Consider the following 18,299-nt stretch of genomic DNA (forward strand, 5'->3'; position numbering starts at 1 on the left):
GTAGGCTGTTATACCCTACCGCCATGGACCCTGCCGGTAGCAAAAGGGTCAGATCTCAAAAAAAAATCAAACTAGGGTCAGATCTTGAATAGGTTTCAGAAAAGGGTCAAAACACGAAATTTAGCCTCACTGGAGTACTATGGTCACAAAGCAGCTGGCAGACTGGAAGTGCAAAGGAGCAACTTGATTGTTGGATGGCTTGTTGGAATTTATGGTGATACATCCATAGCTAGCTCAACACACATTTTTTGTACTAAGTAATCTGCTAATAGGTAAAATATTTCAAAATTTAACGAATATCGTCCCGGTTGCATGAATTCCATCCGTGTTTGTTCAAATCCGGTTTGAAATGAGGCTGGCAGTTGGCTTTCGTGGCGGTGTCCAGACGCGCCCATGGGCATTTGGGATGTCCGATTTCATGTATGGCGATTGAAGATGCCCATAAAACTGGAAGAAAGCATGGGAGAACATCCTGGGGGTGTCTACTTTTCGCTTGAGACCAAGCTCTAGTATTTGCCCATACGATTTCACTGGGGTTGTCATCCTCGATCGATACAGACTCATGGTTGGCTCCAACCAATTCCATACGCAGCTCCTGCGAAAATTACTCTGCGTGGGAACTCGCGCGGATCTCAACTGATTTTGGTTCACTTTATCTTGGGCATCGCTGAAACTTCCAAGGAGAACTCCACTCGGTACCACAAGAAAGAAATGTTGACAAATTCGAATAGATCTGAGTTTTTCCACCGTAACTATGCTAACATTGCAATACCAAGAACAGAAGAACAAACAATTTGCTCAAATCAGAGAGATTTCTGACATTTTCCTCTTCGCGGCACAGATCTACATCGACACAGCAATCACCGTTACTACAGAGCACTACAGCGGCTAAGCCAATCGAAGAGAGATTTCTGAATTGCTTTTTCTTGGGAGCACAGATCTACATCTACACCATTAGTTCTACAAAGCACGCGTCTCTACGCCTTCTTGTCGGCCTTCTTGGGGGACTTTGCGGTCTTCTTGGGCGACTTGCCCTCCTTGGGCTCCTTCTCCGCCGTCCTCTTGGGGAGCAGCACCGGGTTGATGTTGGGCAACACGCCGCCGTGCGCGATGGTCACGCCGGCCAGCAGCCTCCCGAGCTCCTGGTCGTTCCTCACGGCGAGCAGCAGGTGCCTGGGCACGATGCGGGACTTCTTGTTGTCCTTGGCGGCGTTCCCGGCGAGCTCCAGCAGCTCGGCGGCGAGGTACTCGAGGACGGCCGCGAGGTAGACGGGGGCGCCCGTGCCGACGCGCTTCGCGTACCGGCCGTTCTTGAGGTAGCGCCCGATGCGGCCGACGGGGAACTGGAGCCCGGCCTTAACGGACCGCGTCACCGACTTCTTCCTGGGCCCGCCAGCCTTGCGCCCCGCCGCGCCCTTCTTCGCCTTCGCTCCGGCTCCGGTGGCTGAGGCGTCCATGTCCGGCCGCTGGTGCTCGCCGGGACGAGGGAGAGTAGGGATTTGGTTGGTGGTTGGGGATTCCACGGAGGTGCGTTCGTCACTGCTGTGGAAGAGAGGAGGAGAGGCTGAGTATTTAAAGGGACGGTGGTGGGCCCGCCGATCCGCGTGCTTGGGCATTCGACGGTTGGATCGTGAGGGAAACGAACGGCTGCGATGTCCTCTGCGTAAAGATATGGATATTCTTTTGCGGGATAAAGATATGGATTGTTGGGACTGAGATCGGGTGACATTGCCGGTGAAATGTACGGTGACATCCCTTCAAGAGCATCTTCAGCCGCGCCCCCAAGAACCCCCAAGGCTACTTTTTGTGTGCCGATAATGTAAAAAGGGCAAAAAATGGCCAGTCATGCCCCCAAGCGTCCCCAAGACCTCAAAAAGGCGTCTGCAAACCCAGGCGAAATCCGGCGTGCTTTCGGGGTTGTTGGGGGCGCCAACAAAAGCAATACCCAATCATATTCCCCTACGCGTCCTTTTTCTTGGCCCACGCAATCACTTTTTGCCTCATGATTGTCCTGGGGACACTAACGGCTGGGAAAATATACTCGCGTTTCATCCGACGAAAATGTTTTGCCCCCCAGGACGTGCTATTTTTAGCCCCGCAATTGTCCTGGGGGCCTCCAACGGCTGGAGATGCTATAAACAATCAACGGGCGGATCAACATGAATAGTGAGCAGCCACTAAACCTCATGAACAGTGCATGACCCGTTGGAGCCCGGCGGATTAGTTGTCGCAAGTTACAGCATGACTCGCCCACGGCCAGTCACTTGGTCCCAGTCCAGATTGTTGTATGTGTTTGTTGGTGGTTTAATCATATCGTGGTTGTTTTTCTCAGATCATCTCCAAAGTGACCCTCAAACCGCCCCCGCCCATTTAGACCGCACGGTTTGGACATGTTTTTTACATCGAGCGCAGGTCTTTATTGTGACGGGCACGACATAGCCCATCAAGGCGTGATTAGTAAACGGGTCATGTTGTGCTCAGGCCCAAGCATGACCCCTTTGCTAATCGGGTTGGCCCACCGGCACTTCAGGCACATAGGCCGACATGTTGTTCGCCCTAATGGATTATTATTTGGTAATTTTGGCCTATTGGGTTGTTTTTAGACCATATATATAAATAAATAATAAAAAAAGATAAACGGGTCATGTAGTACCACCCAGTGTGGCCTATCTTCAGGCCCACGAACAACCTATTTAGGTCGAATGCTAATGGGGTAGCCCAACCTTTGCCCGCGGGTTCCTATATGGCGCATAGGGCGCCGCCGAGCGACCTGGCGCGTTGGGCGTTCGTATGGGCCGGCCCATATCCCGTTTATTTTTCTTTCCGTTTTTTCTTTAGTTCTCTTTTTCCTTTTTTTTCTTTTCTATTTCCCTTTTTCTTTTTTCTTTTTCTTTTTTCTTTTCTTGCCAAATTCGTGAACATCTTTTTGTATCAATTTCAAAAAATGTGTAAAGATGCTCAACGATTCAATAATGTTCATAAAATTCTTTTTTGTTCATCAGATTGAAAAAATGTTCATCAAATTTCAAAATTTGGTCATCGAATTCAAAACATGTTCATCAAAGTCTAAATTTGTTCATCGATTTCAAAAATTGTTCACGAAATTCAAAATTTATTCATCATCCATTTTAAAAATTGTTAAGCAAATTCAAAATTTGTTCGTCGGTTTTCAAGATTTGTTCAATGAATTCAAAATTTGTTCATCCATTTTTCAAAAAAAATCTTGAATACAAACTTTGTTCATCAAGTTTAAAAAATGTTTATCATATTAAAATTTTGTTTGTCAAGTATAAAAATGTTCACATTATTTAAAAAATTCTCACATAGTTTTGTTCGTCAAAATTAAAAATCATTAAAATTCAAAATATGATCATTATTTTGAAATCACGAACATTTTTTACAAAATTCACTTTTGTTGAAATTTGAAACTTTTCTAAATTACAAATTATTTTGAAGAAAAACGAAAAGAAAAAATAATAAATAAACGAACTAAAAAATGGCGCGTTCAGCCCCGCTCATGGGCCGGCCCACAGGGGCGCACGGGAGGGGAGGGGTGCGCTCTGGCATGTTAGCAAGCGCATCACACGCCATATAGGAGCACCCCTTTGCCCTGCCAAAACTAAAACACAATAAGAACACATAGGAATGTGCCCAAAATCTATTGGGGACAAAACATGTGATCTGACAATCTGAATTCAACTAGGCAACGCCAGCATGACAGCATCTACAATCGGACTCCTCAAACGTCCCATCGGACCGCCCGGTCACTGCTTGGACATTGCCCGAGTGGGAGAGATGGAAAAAGCCACCCAACCAGGCACCTCACTTTGTCCCCATATGATCGGGCTATCTGCAAATCCCCGTATCCATATCAAACATGGGGGGGATATGAGGATGTCCGGGAAGTTCTCCATGTGGGATGCGGCCCACTCCGAACCACCTTTTCTCTTTCTTTATTTGTTTTCTATTTCTCTACGTCTCAACTAATCACACGCATTTGACTGTACAATTTGGGGAGGATGTAGGGGACATGATTCTATACATGCATAAATGAAGGCTTAAAACGGATGCGCCCCATAACTAATCGGGTATGTCCACCAACGTTTGAGGATCAAAATTAGGCCCTCGTTGTCGGTGCTGTGATCTAACCTTTTGCTTAACTTCTTTTTTCCTTCACTCTGGGTTCTGAACTCGTGCGGATCTTTCTAGAGACAACATCTTTGTTACTACTCCGTTTATAGTTTACAAGATGTAGTTTTGGCTGCTATCTTTTTTTTGCGGGGAGGCTACTACCTTTCATGTGTACTTCCTCTATTCCACTTCGTCAAAAAACTTTCGCTATTTCAATGAATAAGGCATGCATGTTTTTAAAAATCTAACTTTGACTATAACTTAAATTGATAGTATATATTTTTGTGAATTAAAAATTATAACATTGAATACTTGTTTTCGACACGAATTCAATGATATAATACAAATCAAATATAATCCACATTTGATTGGTCTAGTTTATGATCAAAGTTAAATTTTAGGATACGTGCGCGTCTCATTCATCCATTGGAATGGAGGGAGTATGTTAGTAAAAGCAAGGAAAAAACGTATGTGCTCAAACTATTTTCCATGCCAAATGTGATGGTATGAGTTCTACCAGACGAATCCAAACAGTTTGTATTTTGACCAAAAAATAGTTTTAGTGCTGTACATCAGTTTTTTTGTTCTGAACTCGAGCTTTTGGAGCGGGGACAATGCGCTGTACAGAAATGCTGCAACGTTTGCCGGTCATGCTCTGCGTCGGTGACGGTCACAGTGGCCAAAGGCCCAACCGAGAGACGAGGGTGCCCGTACACCACGGTCCATGGTGATGGATGGGGTTGACGGAGATGAACGCGTGGGAGGTACAGATCCATAGCTATAGCCTCTACCACTTCAGGCACATCGACCCACATGTTGTTCGCCCTGATGGACTATTATTTGGTAATTTCGGCCTACTCGGCTGCTTTTAGACCATATACTCCCTCCGTTTTTAAATGTAGGGTGTATAGTTTTTGGCACAAAAATTAAAGAACGCACGTGAAGCCAAAAATTCACAAGTTTTGGGCAAGTTTACACCTGACTAATTGACATGAGAAAATAGAGGAGCTTGCATGATATAAGGAAATGTAATCAAATCCTAAAAAAAATTATCCAAACGAGTGTTGCAACGCAATACACCTTATATTTTGGATTTTTTTTTTAAAATCTATACACCTTATATCAAGGAATGAAGGGAGTATATAAATAAATGATAATAAAAGATAAATGGGTCATGTAGTGCCACCTAGTGTGCCCTATTTCCAGGCCCACGAACAGCCTATTTAGCTCGAATGCTAATGGGGCAGCCCAATCTTTGTCCGTGGGTTCCTATATGGCGCATAGGGCGCCGCCGAACGACCTGGCGCCTTGGGAGTTCGTATGGGTCGGCCCATATACCGTTTATTTTTCTTTTTGTTTTTTCTTTAGTTCTCTTTTTCCTTTTTTTCTTTTCGGTTTCCCTTTTTATTTTCTGTTTCCATTTTTATATTTTATTATTATTATTTTTCTTTTCTTTCCAGATTCGTGAACATTTTTTTGTATCGGATTCAAAAAATGTGTAAAGATGCTCAACGATTCAAAAAATATTCATAAAATTCCTTTTTTTGTTCATCGGGTTGAAAAGATGTTCATCAAAATTAAAAAATTGTTCATCAAATTCAAAACATGTTCATTAGAGTCAAAATGTGTTCACCAAATTCAAAATTTGTTCATTATCCATTTAAAAAATTGTTAACCAAATTCAATATTTGTTCATCGATTTTCAAATTTTGTTCTATGAATTCAAAATCTGTTCATCCATTGTTTCAAAAAATATTCTTGAATACAATTTTGTTCATCAAGTTTAAAAATGTTCATCGTATTCAAATTTAGTTCGTCAAGTGTAAAAAAATTGTTCATCATTATTTAGAAAATACTCATATAGATTTGTTCGTCCAAATATAAAAATCATTAAAATTCATAATATTTTCATTATTCTGAAATCACGAACATTTTTTTACAAAATTCACTTTTGTTGAAATTTGAAACTTTTCTAAATTACGAATTATTTTGAAGAAAAACAAAAAGCAAAAATAATAAATAAACGAACTAAAAAAATTGGCGCGTTCAACCCCGTTCATGGGCCGGCCGATAGGGGCGCGCGGGAGGGGAGGGGAGCGCGCTAGCATGTTCGCAAAACGCGTCACGCGCCATATAGGAGCACCCCATTTGCCCTGCCAAAACGGAAGTACAATAAGAACACATAGGAATGTGCCCAAAATCTATTGGGGACAAAACATGTGATCTGTGTGATCTGACAATTTGAATTCAACTAGGCAACGCCAGTGTGAGAGCATCTACAGTCAGACTCCTCAAACGTCCCATCGGACCACCTGGTCACTGCTCAGACATTGCTCGAGCGGGAGAGATGGAAAAAGCCACCCAACCAGGCACCTCACTTTGTCCCCATATGATCGGGCTATCCGCAAATCCCCATATCCATATCAAATACGGGGAGGATATGAGAATGTCCGGAAAGCTCTCCATGTGGGATGCGGCCCAGCCCGAACCATCTTTTCTCTTTCTTTATCTTTTCTCTTTCTTTATCTTTTCTTTCTGTTTCTCTACATCTCAACTAATCACAAGCATTTGACCGTACAATTTGGGGAGGATGTAGGGGACATGATTCTATACATGCATAAACGAAGGCTTAAAACGGATGCACCCCGTAACTGACCGAGTACGTCCGCGAATGTTTGAGGATCAAAATTAGGCAATCCTGGTTGTCAGTGCTCTGATCTAACCTTTTGCTTAACTTCTTATTTCTTCGCTCTGGGTTCTGAACTCGTGCAGATCTTTCTAGAGACAACATCTTTGTTACTACTCCGTTTATAGTTTACAAGATGTAGTTTTGGCTGCTATCTTTCTTTTTTTCTTTTTTACAGGGAGGCTGCTACCTTTCATGTGTACTTCCTCTATTCCACTTCGTCAAAAAACTTTCTCTATTCCAATGAATAAGGCACGTATGTTCTTAAAAAACAACTTTTGACTATAACTTAAATTGATAGTATATATTTTTGTGAATTAAAAATTATGACATCGAACACTTCTTTTCGATGTGAATTCAATGATATAATATTAATCCAATATAATTCACATTTGATTGGTCTAATTCATGATCAAAGTTAAATGTTAGGATACGTGCGCGTCTCATTCATCCATTGGAATGGAGGGAGTATGTTAGTAAAAGCAACGAAAAACCGTGTGTGCTCAAACTATTTTCCATGCCAAATGTGATGGTATGAGTTCTACCAGACGAATCCAAACAGTTCGTATTTTGACCAAAAGATAGTTTTAGTACTGTACATCAGTTTTTCTGTTCTGAACTCGAGCTTTTGGAGCGGGGACAATGCGTTGTATAGAAATGCTGCAATGTTGCCGGTCACAGTGGCCAAAGGCCCAACCGAGAGACGAGGGTGCCCGTACACCATGGTGATGGATGGGGTTGACGGAGATGAACGCGTGGGAACCTGTAGGCGCGGAGGGGGTCGCCGGCGTCCGTGGTGAGCAACGAGGACGGTGCTGCTACGGCGGACTTACCTTCGGCCTCGCCTCCACGGCTGTCAAGGCACAGACAGCTTCAACGGGGGTCGAACACATGGTGGGCATCGCTGAAACTTTCAAGGAAAAGTACCATCGGGCGAATTCAGTACCACAAGCAAAGAAATGCTGACAAGTTCGAACAGATCTGAGTTTTTCCACCACTCCTATGTTAACATTTTGCAATACTAAAAACAGAAGAACAAACAATTTGCTCAAATCAGAGAGATTTCTGACATTTTCCTCTTCGCAGCGCAGATCTACATCGACAACAGCAATACTGTTACTACAGAGCACTACAGCGGCTAAGCTAATCGATGCGCGTCTCTCTCTAAGCCTTCTTGTCGGCCTTCTTGGGGGACTTGGCAGCCTTCTTGGGCGACTTGGGCTCCTTCTCCGCCGTCTTCTTGGGGAGCAGCACCGGGTTGATGTTGGGCAGCACGCCGCCGTGCGCGATGGTCACGCCGGCCAGCAGCCTCCCGAGCTCCTGGTCGTTCCTCACGGCCAGCAGCAGGTGCCTGGGCACGATGCGGGACTTCTTGTTGTCCTTGGCGGCGTTCCCGGCGAGCTCCAGCAGCTCCGCGGCCAGGTACTCCAGGACGGCGGCGAGGTAGACGGGGGCTCCAGTGCCGACGCGCTTCGCGTAGCGGCCGTTCTTGAGGTAGCGCCCGATGCGGCCGACGGGGAACTGGAGCCCAGCCTTGACGGACCGCGTCACCGACTTCTTCCTGGGGCCGCCGGCCTTGCGCCCGGCCGCGCCCTTCTTCGCCTTCGCTCCGGCTCCGGTGGCTGAGGCGTCCATGTCCGGCCGCTGGTGCTCGTCGGGACGAGGGAGAGGAAGGGAGGGGATTTGGTTGGTGATTTGGGATTTGTGTTCTGACGAGAAGAGATGAGGATGGCTGGGTATTTAAAGAAACGGTGGTGGGCCCGTCGATCCGCGTGCACAGGCATTCGACGGTTGGATCGCGAGGGAAACGAACTGCTGCGATGTCCTCTGGGTCAAGATATGGATTGTTGTAGTACTCCTATGTGTTTGTTGGTGGTTTAATCATACGGTACTTGTTTTTCTAAGGGCATCTCCAAAACAATACTCAAACCACCTCCAATAATTCAGACAGTTTGGTCCTATTTTTGTCATCCGACGCAAGCTTTTATTAGTCTACAGTCTGGTTCAAACGTATTTTTCCCCATGAACCAAAGACACATTAGGGTTTTTGTAACCATCTGGACCATTGTCATGCCCGCTTCTAACTGCCCGGGCCCATCAAAAACCCCTTTCTCGCCCCTGCACGTGTTCCCCCTTGAAGCCAGATGCCCGCGTTCATGTCGACCCAGAACAGACATGACCACTCACTGGAGCCGGCATCTAAGCGGCTCGCCGACCACACGCCTTCTCTCCGCATTGAAACGTCATCCGTATGCCTGCCTACCTCCATTAAACAGGCGCGTGTGTTGAGGAACTACTATGACGCCCAGAGCGCCACACGTCTGTTCCTGTGCCGGCGAGCATTAAACGCCTTTTCCGCCTGGCTCCACGCATCTGCCTACTATGTAAATGTGTCCATGTGCCGGGCAAGAACAACACCTCGCCTCCACTCTCTCCACATCCTCCTTGTACAACACCCGCCATGGCCTCTGACGAACATAAGGAGTTCTCTTTCATTGCAGCCCCCTGGGTTGCCCGGCGAGCCAGCTCGGTACAGGTTGGCTTGCATGCAAAACCTCTAGATCTAGCGTCACCACCACTACCATCGCCACTCCCTCCCCTATTCAGGTTGGACAGCTCCGTCTCCCGGCAAATCCATCGCGTGCAATGGTGGCAACGCGTAAGGCAGGTGGGGAAAGAAGCCATGTCGGTGCAGGCCGGCACGTCCGCGACCACCATAGACGGCGAGGAAAAGTAGATGATGGGAGACCTCCGCCGCTTGGGTCCCACGAAGGCCACCACCACCCCTGGCGCCTGGTTACACAGTTGGTGTCTTGCCCAGTGAGCGGGGCCGTAGACCACGCCGTCCGTCTTCCCCCGCCCAAAAACACCTCGATCCATGCTTCACACAAGAGAAGGGAGGCTATTCTTCCCCTCTTGCTGAAGAATATCCCTCCGGGGCATCCAGCAGTCCGATGAGCGTGCTGCCAAATATAGGGAAGACATGTCGTGAGAGCAGCGATCCGCCGCGGCCGGCCGTAGACTAGTTCTACCGCAACGCGATATAGTTTTGTTAAAATATGCTCAAAATGTAAATGTTTTCGTCCGGTTTGAATAAAAATCATCCGGTTTGCATGTAATTTGTCCAATTTGTTTAACACCAATTTGAAATGTATGCAGATAGCATTGGATGGTCGGCTCCCACATCCATGTCCGAGAACTGACCCCCCTATCCGCGGACATATGCGGTGTCTGGTTTGCGGGAGATGCCCTTACTATGATGTACTCTGCATAAACAAAAATATTTCGGGTTGAATGGTGAAACTATTTTTTTTGCAGTGTTCTTGCATTGTCACGGTAACTCTAATGTCATGCATCAAACCACCTGTAAACGTCTATAACCATCTGGATTGCACTATCCGAATATTTTGTGCCCTCCGGCGTCGTCCATCGAACGTCCGTGGACTTGTCCGCGCATCCGAGTTCATGAAAACCAAAAGCAAACCTGACGGAGGTTTGCGGACGTCCGGGCAGCAGCCATGTCGGATTCTGATACCCCGGGCCCATAGAAACCCTCCCCCACCCACACACACACACATGAATCCTCGCTTTTCTCACCCTGTCCCTTCGTCCTTGTTGTGTATCCGCGTAGTCCGAGGTCCCCGTCCCCGGAAGCAACCCAAAAGAGATCGAAACACAATTCTTTTCGCCGCCGGTGAAGCCTCGACGACTCAAGTCGCGACTCGCCTAAGACGATGCAGATCTTCGTGAAAGACCCTGACGGGTAAAACCATCACTCTGGAGGTGGAGGGCAGCGACACCGTGGACAGCGTCAAGGGCAAGGTCTAGGACAAGGAAGGGATCCCGCCGGACCAGCAGCGGCTCATCTTCGCCGAGAAGCAGCTGGAGGACTGTCGCTTGTTGGCGACTACAACGTGCACAAGGAGTCGACGCAACACCTGGTGCTCCGCCTCCGCGGCGGCACCACCGTCAAGGTCAAGATGCCCACCGCCAAGGAGATAGACATCGACATCAAGCCCACCGACACGGCCGACTGGATCAAGGACCGCGTCGAGGAGAAGGAGGGCATCCCGCCCGTCCAACAGAGGCTCATATTCGATGGCAAGCAGATGGCCAACGACAAGACGACGCAAGAGTACAAGGTCAAGGGGCGGCTACGTGCTCCACCTCGTGCTCGCCCTCAGGGGCGGGGCCTGCTAGAATTTGGGTCTTATGGTCGCTCGCTTTTCCATGAGGGTGTAGCTTTGGTTTGATTTCTTGCGTATGATTTTGGGTGTCTATAAGATTTTGGTTGGAACTTTTTGAACATTGTTTGAGTCTCTTTTAAAGCAATAATGTTTGAGGTTACATGTACGTACAATCACAACAGTTGTCTGCACAACAATCTTTTCCCATTCGTTCATATATTTTTACCACCAATCCACTAAATCAAAGATATGAAAATTTGTATTGAGCCAAACGTTGCCTCGCCGTTTGAATAAAGATACTTGCACTAACCAATCAAAAATATGCAATTTTTACCGCTATAAGGCACGACGCTGACCGTCCCACTGGATCGGACGGACGAGAACCACGCGGGAATGATGTCCGGCATTCAGTTGTAGAATGGACCAATTTTGATCCCCCAAAAAATAGAATGGACCAATTTCGCCTCCAGGCTATAGCCTGGTTGACTCTATATCTATGGTCGTAGAAAATGGTTTTTCTTTTGGGTGAATTTATTTGTTGGGCCAGTTAAGTTAATATATAACACCAATAGGTTTTGTGCCGAGTTATGAAAATGTTTTTCACTGTATTTTCTTCTATATTATGAAAATGTAAATTATTTATGCACTATTCAAATGAGAAATATGAGCCCAAATTTATGTTGAAAGTTACTTTAATGATGAGAGAATTTTATAATGTTTTTCCATGGGTTATAATGGACATAATTATGGTATCAATCATTTTATTTACCTTTAGTGCTTTCTAAGTTGTTTCAGTTATTTTTATGTTTATGCATTGAAAATAAATCTAGTATTATGCTAAAATCATGTTTGAATTTTTTGAATACAGTTGAACCAATTGGAAATTGTATTAAAAATTCATGTGTCATTAATGTTAAATGTCATTTCATGGCAATCTTTTTAATGATGATCACCTTTTAGCATCATTTTAATTTGAAAATTCATCTTGTAAAATGATATGTTCACCATTATTACTCACTCACCAAATTTTCCAAAAATTATTATTTGGAAAATTTAGTTTAGTGTGGTGTTTATGTTGATGTCATCATTACCAACAAGCACATGCCACCTTAAGGAAATGTTAATTTTCGTGTGGTTTGGTTTTCCACACCCCACCATGCGGCACAATATGTTTGGCCGACATGCCTAACGGGCAAAATTAATGTTTTCTGATGGTGCATTTTATCTTATTGAATGCACTGTAGAACTAGAATGGCGTTGATGAAATTATGGTTGATTCTCTAAACTAGCTCGCTCCAGAATAAGTATAATAGAGCGTGACTCCCTCTATTACTGAATAACTAGCTACAGTTGGTAAGTTCTTTGTCAGGTGATTAGAGATAAGTTTACGAGGCGAATATTCTTTTCCCTGGTTAAAATTTCATCAAAAAGGGAGCTGACCTCGACACAAGCCGGTCCATAAAATTTACAGTCTCGAATGTAAGCAGTCCAACATTGAACAAACACTTGTTCCAAAAACAACGCGGCAAGTCGCGCAACTGCTTCTAGTAAGTACACTATCCTTCAACTGTCCAAAATTTCAACCAGACTGTAGCCAATCTGTTGAAAATGGAACACAAAATTTGACGATGAAACCCACATGACTTTTACAACCCCTGCGACCTTTCTGTGTTCCATCCAAACTCAAACATGTGAGAGAAAAACAAGAAGCAAGCAAAAGATGCTCCGCAATTGCTTACCAAAAGTTGTTATACAACTACTGCAGCAGATAAAAAATCTCTGAATTTTATTAAACAAAAGTCAGCTGATGTACAAAGCATGCGAACAATGTAATCTGCAGAAACTAGTATTCTTGTAGTGTTATATGGGATCAACCTGAATTTTGTTCACATGTTATTCAGAAGATTTACGACATGTGCTAAACCAAATATACTCCAGGCGCGCGGCAAAATGCAGCAAGTCGCCTGCATTTTCATTTTCTGAGTAAACATGGGTCGCCATATTCAGAATGATAGGCGCTAACAAAAATGACTGAAACTTATAGGCCGAGTGTCCGGGCGCATCAGCATCACCATGTTCAGAATTCAACCTTTGTGAAAACACAAATTCATTTTCTGCCGATGGACTCAAACTTTCAGCAGAGTTTCATCTAAGACACCACATCTGTGCCAACACCAGATGCTTCATCTAAGACTAAGAGAAATGCAGGTGGCAACGTTGAAGTAGTGTCCATTGTCGAACACATTACAGACTAATGTCACTGCACCACTGATCAAACAGTTTCGGAATATTAGAACCGTGATGCCAACGCAAATAGGTTTCTTATTATACTGTCTGGAGAACAAACCAAGTTTAGCTAGTAGAAACACAACAACTGCTTGGTTTTCCTGAACCCATATCTCAGTGGAAGGAACTGAGTTCTAAACTTCTAATGTGCCGCAGTCATACCCAAAATATACAATACTTGTGCCCTGTTTTAGGGCAACCCAAAATAAAATTCAGCAACTTTTGGTTTTGGGGCAGCTGTTTTGGCCGAAGAGGGACTTCATCAAATTCATACTGACACAGATTTTGTTAGATCTGGTATAGGAGGCACTGCGGTGGCTGTATGCATGGACTCTTCTCTGGAAATTACTTGGGATCATGTACGCTAGTAATTCATGGCATGAGAGAAGTTTCAACTCTAGAGGTATCGCTTGCAGGGAAGATCTATCTTTGGCGGATGATCTTCTACTTCACAATTTTCTAGTGGCTACTGATTCTAAGCAGGTGGCTAATGATATCAACATGGGCTGCACTGGTACTCATTGTCTGATTATACTGAGATTAAGTTAAGGACAACCAAATTTAATTGTAGTTTTTGTTTCTGAGGGTCAAGCCTTGAATAGAGAAGCCCGTTTACTAGCCAAGCTTTCTGATTCTTTAGATTGTGGTAGACATGTCTGGTTGGGACAGCCTCATAATCACGGTTATTTTCCCAGTTTTGTGAACTATGAATAACAAAGTTTGGTGGTTCTTGAAAAATTAAGTTGCTGGAGCCGTTTTTTGCCCTCCAAATAGTCAAAAAGCGACTGAGATGCTCTTACTGAGCACGAACAACACTACGTACAGGTACCAAAACCAGTGTACCCCAAATGGCTAGGATTGTCAGGTAATAGTACTGCATGTTAATCAGAAACATGTAAAGATACCCTAAACAGTTCAACAGTGTCCACGTACGATTCACTCTAGACTGTTGACCGGGTCTTGGCCCATTCCTCAGGCACAACTTTTCGACAAACTTTATTCAAGCCCTGCAATAAGCCTACTAGACGGTAAGCAAAGTCGACCAAGTCACCTTCACTGAGATCAACCCAAAACCAGTCTTTATCTCTCGAGTATCAAGTCCATGCGTGTCTGCCTGGAAGGAACAACATCGTTCCGCTGAACCAGATGGCCCTGAGGCCACCTTGAACTTCAAAACCAGAATGGAACCATCCGCTACAGCAACCACAGACCTCTTTAAATGACGTGACTCGTCAATTGTACCATTGAAGAGCCGAATTCTTTCGTTATAGCCACCAATAGAACAACGCAAGCGCAGATCAAAGCTGCTCTGCACCTCTGACACAGCAACTTCAATATTCGCCATGACAGCGTCATCGACACGTGCTATGGTTAAGTCAACCGCGCCACAGTCACCACGGATGCGATTTTTCAATGCACAATTCCATGGGCCCATGTCGTCTATGTCTGTTACACCATCAATCAGCTGGTAATCATCCCTTTCTTCCTTACCTACCTTGATCCTCATGTCATATTCCACTAGAATAGTGGAAATCAAATCTATCCCTCGCTTAAGGCCAGCCATGTCGATGAGAGAACCCTACAAATTTGTTACTGTTTAGTAGCTCTTCATATGGAAGTAAGAAACAACTAAAGCTTTATACTACCTCTGTTTCTAAATGCAAGACGTTTTGGTAATTCAAATTGAACTACCAAAACACATCTTACATTTAGGAACAGAGGGTGTACTTCTCTAAGCTGTTTTACTTGCAACATTAATTTTGTGATACTTTACAATTGCTGACCAACATCTTTGCCACATATCAAGCTGACTGGTTACATAGTGTACACCAGTGTTTGGGAGGGGAAATTGGCCCTCGGTATTTATTTGATATTGTTCAGATCCCAATTTTTACATAAGCATGTCAAAATGAGAAGAGAAAACAAAATGATTTAATAGTGATGCAATGATTCATGCTGGTGTGTTAAGTAGCAACTAAGAGCCCGAACTATTCTGTTTGATTTTGTTTGGAATACATGATATACTCACTCAGTTCCATAATTTATAAGTTTCTCATAGTAAATCACCTTTCTACAATATAAACTTGGTGTAATGGTGGCCTAAACAACGGAAACTACCATTCTGCTAGGTCTGTACAGATAAATCACAAGACTTGAGAGTGCTTGCTGTTCCATACATACACTAGGTTTGGCCTTACAATGTGAAATGAATAGATTTGACATAAGTCAGGTATTTGACCCCCCCCCCCCATTCCATACTGTATAAATCATTTCCTCGGATGGTTTCGCCCACACTGCAACATCCACCTAATGTGAGAACTTCCCCAGTGGGTACATTATACCATATGGAATGCTTCAAGGGGACAAATACATTGTTTTATACTTGAGGGGGTTATTAAGTAGACTTATTGCTTGAAATAATCATAGGTAAGTATGGATTTGCACCTGCTTCACAATGATGGGATCATCCCTGCTTATATTGACAACATAATTACGCAATGCATCCAGATAATCCCGCACTGCTATGTATCCATACAACTCTACTGGGCCAAGATCCACAGTAAGTTCAGCCACCTTTAATGAGAAAATTTGTAACACGCGATTAGGTCGATGCCGAATGCATTCTCCATTGCGGATGTCGCAATCTGTGGAATCTGGTAGCCGAGCTTCATAAAAAAAGTAAAGAAATAAGTTAAATTGTAATGGAAAACAATACAGGAAAAAGATAGCCGTCATACAAAAGGTAAGCGCGTCACTAGAGGATTCCACGGCCCTATTGGAAGTTTCCTTTTCATCCAAATGAAAATTATCAATGTTCTTTTTACTATGAATTTCACTCCATCAAAGGTTTTTGTTTTAGGAAACCCAAAGAAAAGCAGGTAACATTTCATCATGTCAGCAAGTAAAGGTCCATTTCACCCTCCCAGATTATTTCATAACCCCCTAAACTTATTTATTGGTTCTGTCTACCCCAAGAATTACTAAAACAAGTCAATTCAGCCCTTGATGAAAATATTCTATTGTTTCACTTTCTAGAAGTCTGATTGTAAGTTAGTTTTTTTATTTTGATGGTAGATAACATCACAGTCTATATAATAAAAAATCATAATTTTCGATCCTGCATACTTGGGAGCAACTAAACCTACTTCAATGCTCATGGTACAAAAATATGTGCTAAAAATGCGGTTTATGAACATATTTCTGTACGGTACATGGTGACAAACAAAAAGGATAAAAACCAGTCATGTGGCGAACCGAACTGGGGGTGGGTTGGTGGAGGCCCAGGATAACCAAACTAAGGTAATGCAGGAATCTGAAGAATTTCCTCCCCTGTCTTTGCAAAACCTAACAAATGCAAGTCCTGAATGCCAATGCATCTACATTTAACTTGTAAAATTAAGGAAAGTAAAGAAAAAAAAAGCCAGATGATTTCAACAGAGAACACATCAGTTGACACTATAGCTTGAAAAAGGTGCTTGTAACAAATTGAAATAGGTAAAGAGAGATTATTTACTTACTCTCACTACGGTCATGAACATTATACATCCTTTTCCACGAATGAGTGTCCCTGTATAAAGAACCATCACGGTGTGTGCTTTTTGGAAGCATTCCCAGGTCAAGTATATCATATTCTTCATCATCGCTTGCTACCAATGCGCTCCTTCTATTGGTTGCACTCCTTCTGTTTTCATCACAACCAGAGATGTCCACAATATTCGAAGATGCATCATGTTTGCCGGCTATAGCATTCACATCTTGCAAGGTTGTCCCACTAGTCATGCTCCGAGATCCAGGTGGAAATCTATCACCAAAGAGAAGAAAGAGCAAATCTGAGCACCCGACAAAAAAAAATTCAATTCTTTTTCGGTTCCCCTTTTATTTCATGGGATTAACTACTTATAAGATCCCACACCCCCTGTCTTATTATTTACAGAAATCAACACATGAAGGATGATTAAAAGGGATTTTTCTCGAATATACGCGCAGATAATTAATGAAAAGGGATAAAAACCCACAGTTGGTCAGAATCCAGATCCAAAACTATATATTAGCAAGAAAAGAAACTAAAGGCGCAAAATTTGGCATGAGATGACGAGAACATACCGGGAAACAGGACGGACAGGCGGATCTGGAAACATCATGAGAGGGAAGGCTCGGCGTGCAAGCGGTGGCGGCGACCAGCAAGGCGGGGCGGAGGCCATGGAAGAGAGGAGAGGTCGCGAGGTAGAGGAGAGGCGGCGCGGTGGGTCATGAGAGATGGCGACGCCAGGCCGCCGGATGAGACGGCAAAACTGACGGGGGATTGGCATCTGAGCGCGCGGCGGCGGGAGAGGTGGGGGTGTGCCGGTGTGGAGAATGGGGAGTCTCATCAGGTTTTCGCTTTTGCAGAGGCGGCGCACCATGATGAACCTAACGCGGACGCTGGCGGCGACGAGCCTGCACGCACGCCTTCAGCCTAGATGGGCGCAAAGTTCGTCATGAGGAACTTGCCCACTCCCAGTTCCCAACTTCATCGGTGAGGGCGGGTTCCACCCCGTCTTCAAGCCCTACGTCGACAGCAGCCCACACGCAGGTCTCGGCCTGCAGAAGGTCGTCGTCGTTACCTCGACCTCGACAACGATGGTGTCCGGGAGAAGCGCGAGGGGCCGCTAAAAGTCCTCCGTACTTGTGGCGTGATCAATTGCAAAAGTCGGAACGTAGGACGTAGTACGCCTTGCGTCGTCCGGCGATCTGACGACTCGCTGTGATGTGCGTGCGCTCTTTCTTTCTCCACACGAACACAAGCGGCCCATGCGGCCCAACAGGACGGCACCCATCGATTCATCGCTCGCCTGAGCTCTCGTCTCATTTGAAAAGGGAGTGAATAGCATAAAACTACCACTTTTTGTGTCAGGGTTTCAAAAAAACACCACTTTTTTGTTTGTGATTGATACCTACCACTTTTCTTGTTGGTTGTCTCAAAAAACCCAAATGGCCAGTTGCTAGCGTTTTAATCCGTTTTCTGACGG

At 44.5% G+C, this 18,299-nt stretch overlaps 3 protein-coding genes and 1 pseudogene across 3 annotated transcripts; 1 reads left to right on the forward strand and 3 right to left on the reverse strand.

The window, feature by feature from the left end:
• Positions 1–793: 793 nt before the first annotated feature.
• On the reverse strand, positions 794–1,557 carry LOC123160271 (histone H2A). The gene has a single exon (XM_044578072.1). The coding sequence runs from the start codon at positions 1,455–1,457 to the stop codon at positions 978–980; it is 480 nt and encodes a 159-aa protein (XP_044434007.1). The 5' UTR covers positions 1,458–1,557; the 3' UTR covers positions 794–977.
• A 6,242-nt stretch (positions 1,558–7,799) lies between these two features.
• Positions 7,800–8,523, reverse strand: LOC123161411 (histone H2A-like). The gene has a single exon (XM_044579250.1). It carries the CDS (start codon positions 8,450–8,452, stop codon positions 7,982–7,984), a length of 471 nt encoding a protein of 156 aa, XP_044435185.1. The 5' UTR covers positions 8,453–8,523; the 3' UTR covers positions 7,800–7,981.
• Positions 8,524–10,551: 2,028 nt separating this feature from the next.
• LOC123158229 (ubiquitin-NEDD8-like protein RUB2) lies at positions 10,552–11,017 on the forward strand (annotated as a pseudogene).
• Positions 11,018–14,076: 3,059 nt separating this feature from the next.
• LOC123159765 (uncharacterized) lies at positions 14,077–18,036 on the reverse strand. The gene is made up of 4 exons (XM_044577580.1): positions 17,395–18,036; positions 16,809–17,092; positions 15,736–15,956; positions 14,077–14,869 (listed from the first exon to the last, which is right to left on the reverse strand). The coding sequence occupies exons 1-4, from the start codon at positions 17,691–17,693 to the stop codon at positions 14,312–14,314; spliced, it is 1,362 nt and encodes a 453-aa protein (XP_044433515.1). The 5' UTR covers positions 17,694–18,036; the 3' UTR covers positions 14,077–14,311.
• Between the last annotated feature and the right edge of the window lie 263 nt (positions 18,037–18,299).

Source organism: Triticum aestivum, chromosome 7B, assembly GCF_018294505.1.
Source record: "Triticum aestivum cultivar Chinese Spring chromosome 7B, IWGSC CS RefSeq v2.1, whole genome shotgun sequence".
Lineage (NCBI taxonomy): Eukaryota > Viridiplantae > Streptophyta > Magnoliopsida > Poales > Poaceae > Triticum > Triticum aestivum.

Excerpts from the sequence above, each read along its gene's own strand:
- LOC123160271 (XM_044578072.1), bottom strand. The coding sequence starts at position 1,457 with ATGGACGCCTCAGCCACCGGAGCCGGAGCGAAGGCGAAGAAGGGCGCG.
- LOC123161411 (XM_044579250.1), bottom strand. The coding sequence starts at position 8,452 with ATGGACGCCTCAGCCACCGGAGCCGGAGCGAAGGCGAAGAAGGGCGCG.
- LOC123159765 (XM_044577580.1), bottom strand. The coding sequence starts at position 17,693 with ATGGTGCGCCGCCTCTGCAAAAGCGAAAACCTGATGAGACTCCCCATT. Across the intron at positions 15,957-16,808 it reads TGTTCATGACCGTAGTGAGA|CTCGGCTACCAGATTCCACA; the intron begins GTAAGTAAATAA and ends TTTTTTATGAAG. Across the intron at positions 14,870-15,735 it reads ATCCCATCATTGTGAAGCAG|GGTTCTCTCATCGACATGGC; the intron begins GTGCAAATCCAT and ends ACAAATTTGTAG.